This window comes from Etheostoma cragini, chromosome 6 (assembly GCF_013103735.1).
Source record: "Etheostoma cragini isolate CJK2018 chromosome 6, CSU_Ecrag_1.0, whole genome shotgun sequence".
Taxonomy (NCBI): Eukaryota; Metazoa; Chordata; class Actinopteri; order Perciformes; family Percidae; genus Etheostoma; species Etheostoma cragini.
The window spans coordinates 27026241-27027911 of record NC_048412.1 but is presented as its reverse complement, the minus strand read 5'-3'; the positions used below and the strand labels follow the sequence as shown (position 1 = coordinate 27027911).

At 47.0% G+C, this 1671-nt stretch overlaps 1 protein-coding gene across 1 annotated transcript in view; it reads right to left on the bottom strand.

The window, feature by feature from the left end:
- prdm1a (PR domain containing 1a, with ZNF domain) overlaps nt 1–1671 on the bottom strand; it is a 10988-nt gene that overhangs the window by 4885 nt on the left and 4432 nt on the right. Inside the window, exon 3 of the mRNA XM_034873621.1 lies at nt 126–410. Coding sequence (XP_034729512.1) covers nt 126–410 — 285 coding nt within the window. The remainder of the gene's footprint in view (nt 1–125; nt 411–1671) is intronic.

Below are 1671 nucleotides of genomic sequence, written 5' to 3'. Positions count from 1 at the left end.
TGAAATGTATTCTGTCAAGCTGTGTGTGTGTGTGTGTGTGTGTGTGTGTGTGTGACAGAAAGAGGGTGTGTGTGGACTTACAGGAACCACAATGTGACATGTTATTTGTGTGAAGGTGACATCACATCCCCGTCTAATGAACACACACACACACAGAAAAACAGCGAGCCCAGTTTCCTGTTCCACTGACTGACTTTAGACGCGTGTGACGTCACAGGAAGGGGTCCCTCCGGCTTCTGAGGAAGTGTGTGTGTGTCTGTATGTGTGTGTTTCCCCTTGCGTGTACTCACCCTCCAGAAGTACTTGCGATTGGCATCTTTGGGGACGCTGTCGGCCGTGTAGATCTCGCCCACCAGGGGACCGAAGCGAGTTCCTTTGGGGATGTACTCCCTGCTGCACACGCCGACCACCTGCACCGAGACACAGGCGGTTACAAAAGATGGAAGAGGTCTTTGAAGTAGATCGTGTGACGTGTGTGTGTGTGTGTGTGTGTGTGTGTGTGTGTAGATCTTTACACACAAAATCTTAGCGTCCTGACAGATTGTAGATCGACATGGCAATACTTTTGGGTTAAAACGGTAAATGATTACATAGAAAAATGTCCCGTATCTGTAACAACACTCATTAGTTGTTATACACACAGTGATATGTGTCATTAAGTCTAATTAAGTCCTCCTGAATGAGCAAATACAGACGCACTATCAACCAGCTGTCAAGTGGATGATGATTAATGAACCGACTTCACACTTCACTTATTTTGGAGGTAGAGAGAGAGAGAGTGTGTGTTTGTGTGTGTGTGTGTGCGTGTGTGTGTGTGGTTGAAGAAAAACTGTAAAATCTCTTCTTTCATTCTCTTTTTCTCTCGTCACACCTCCGTTTGTCGCCACATCAAACCCAAACAGCTGCCACTTTAGACGCTTCGGGGGGGAAACATCCAGACTCAAAAGATTTCTTTTTTTTTTTTTTAATTTTTTCTCCTTTTGTTTTTTTTTGGTTTCTCTTCTGATTCAATCAAAGAACAAAAAATTGGAGGAGGAGGAGGAAGAAAAGAGAGAAAAAAGGATTGTGCGGCGACTAGACGTCAGGCTCCCACCGTGGATGGTAGAGAAACACACACACACACACACACACACTCTTTTTACTTCTACTACGTACTGCAGTTGCACACTTTCTTCCTGCATAGCCCACACAGACAGACATCCCAAACCCTTGGTGACATGGGCCCCCCCCCCCCCCCCCCCCCCCCCCCCCCCCCCCCCCCCCCCCCCCCCCCCCCCCCCTCCCCTTCTCCCTCTATCACACCACACATATGTGTGTGTATGTGTGCACATGAGTGTGAAGCTTTGTTTTAACTTATTAACAGACTTTCACAATGCTCTCTTTCTTTGACCCAAAACTCAATCTTCTTTGATCAGAGTGACAAACTCCCGTCCTCAGCCTTTCCCTTCTTCCAGTCTAGATAAATATTAGCTGATAGCATATCAGCCTCTCTCTCTCTCTCTCTCTCTCTCTCTCTCTCTCCATCTCTCTGCTTCTTGCCTCAGTTTCCCCGGTGATAAGCCACTGATGAGAAAATCTATGTGATCACGCCGCCTTAAGTTTGCAGAAAAACTCACAAAGTGTCAAAACCGTCGAAGTCGCGACCCTTTGATCTGCAGTCATGCACTCCCC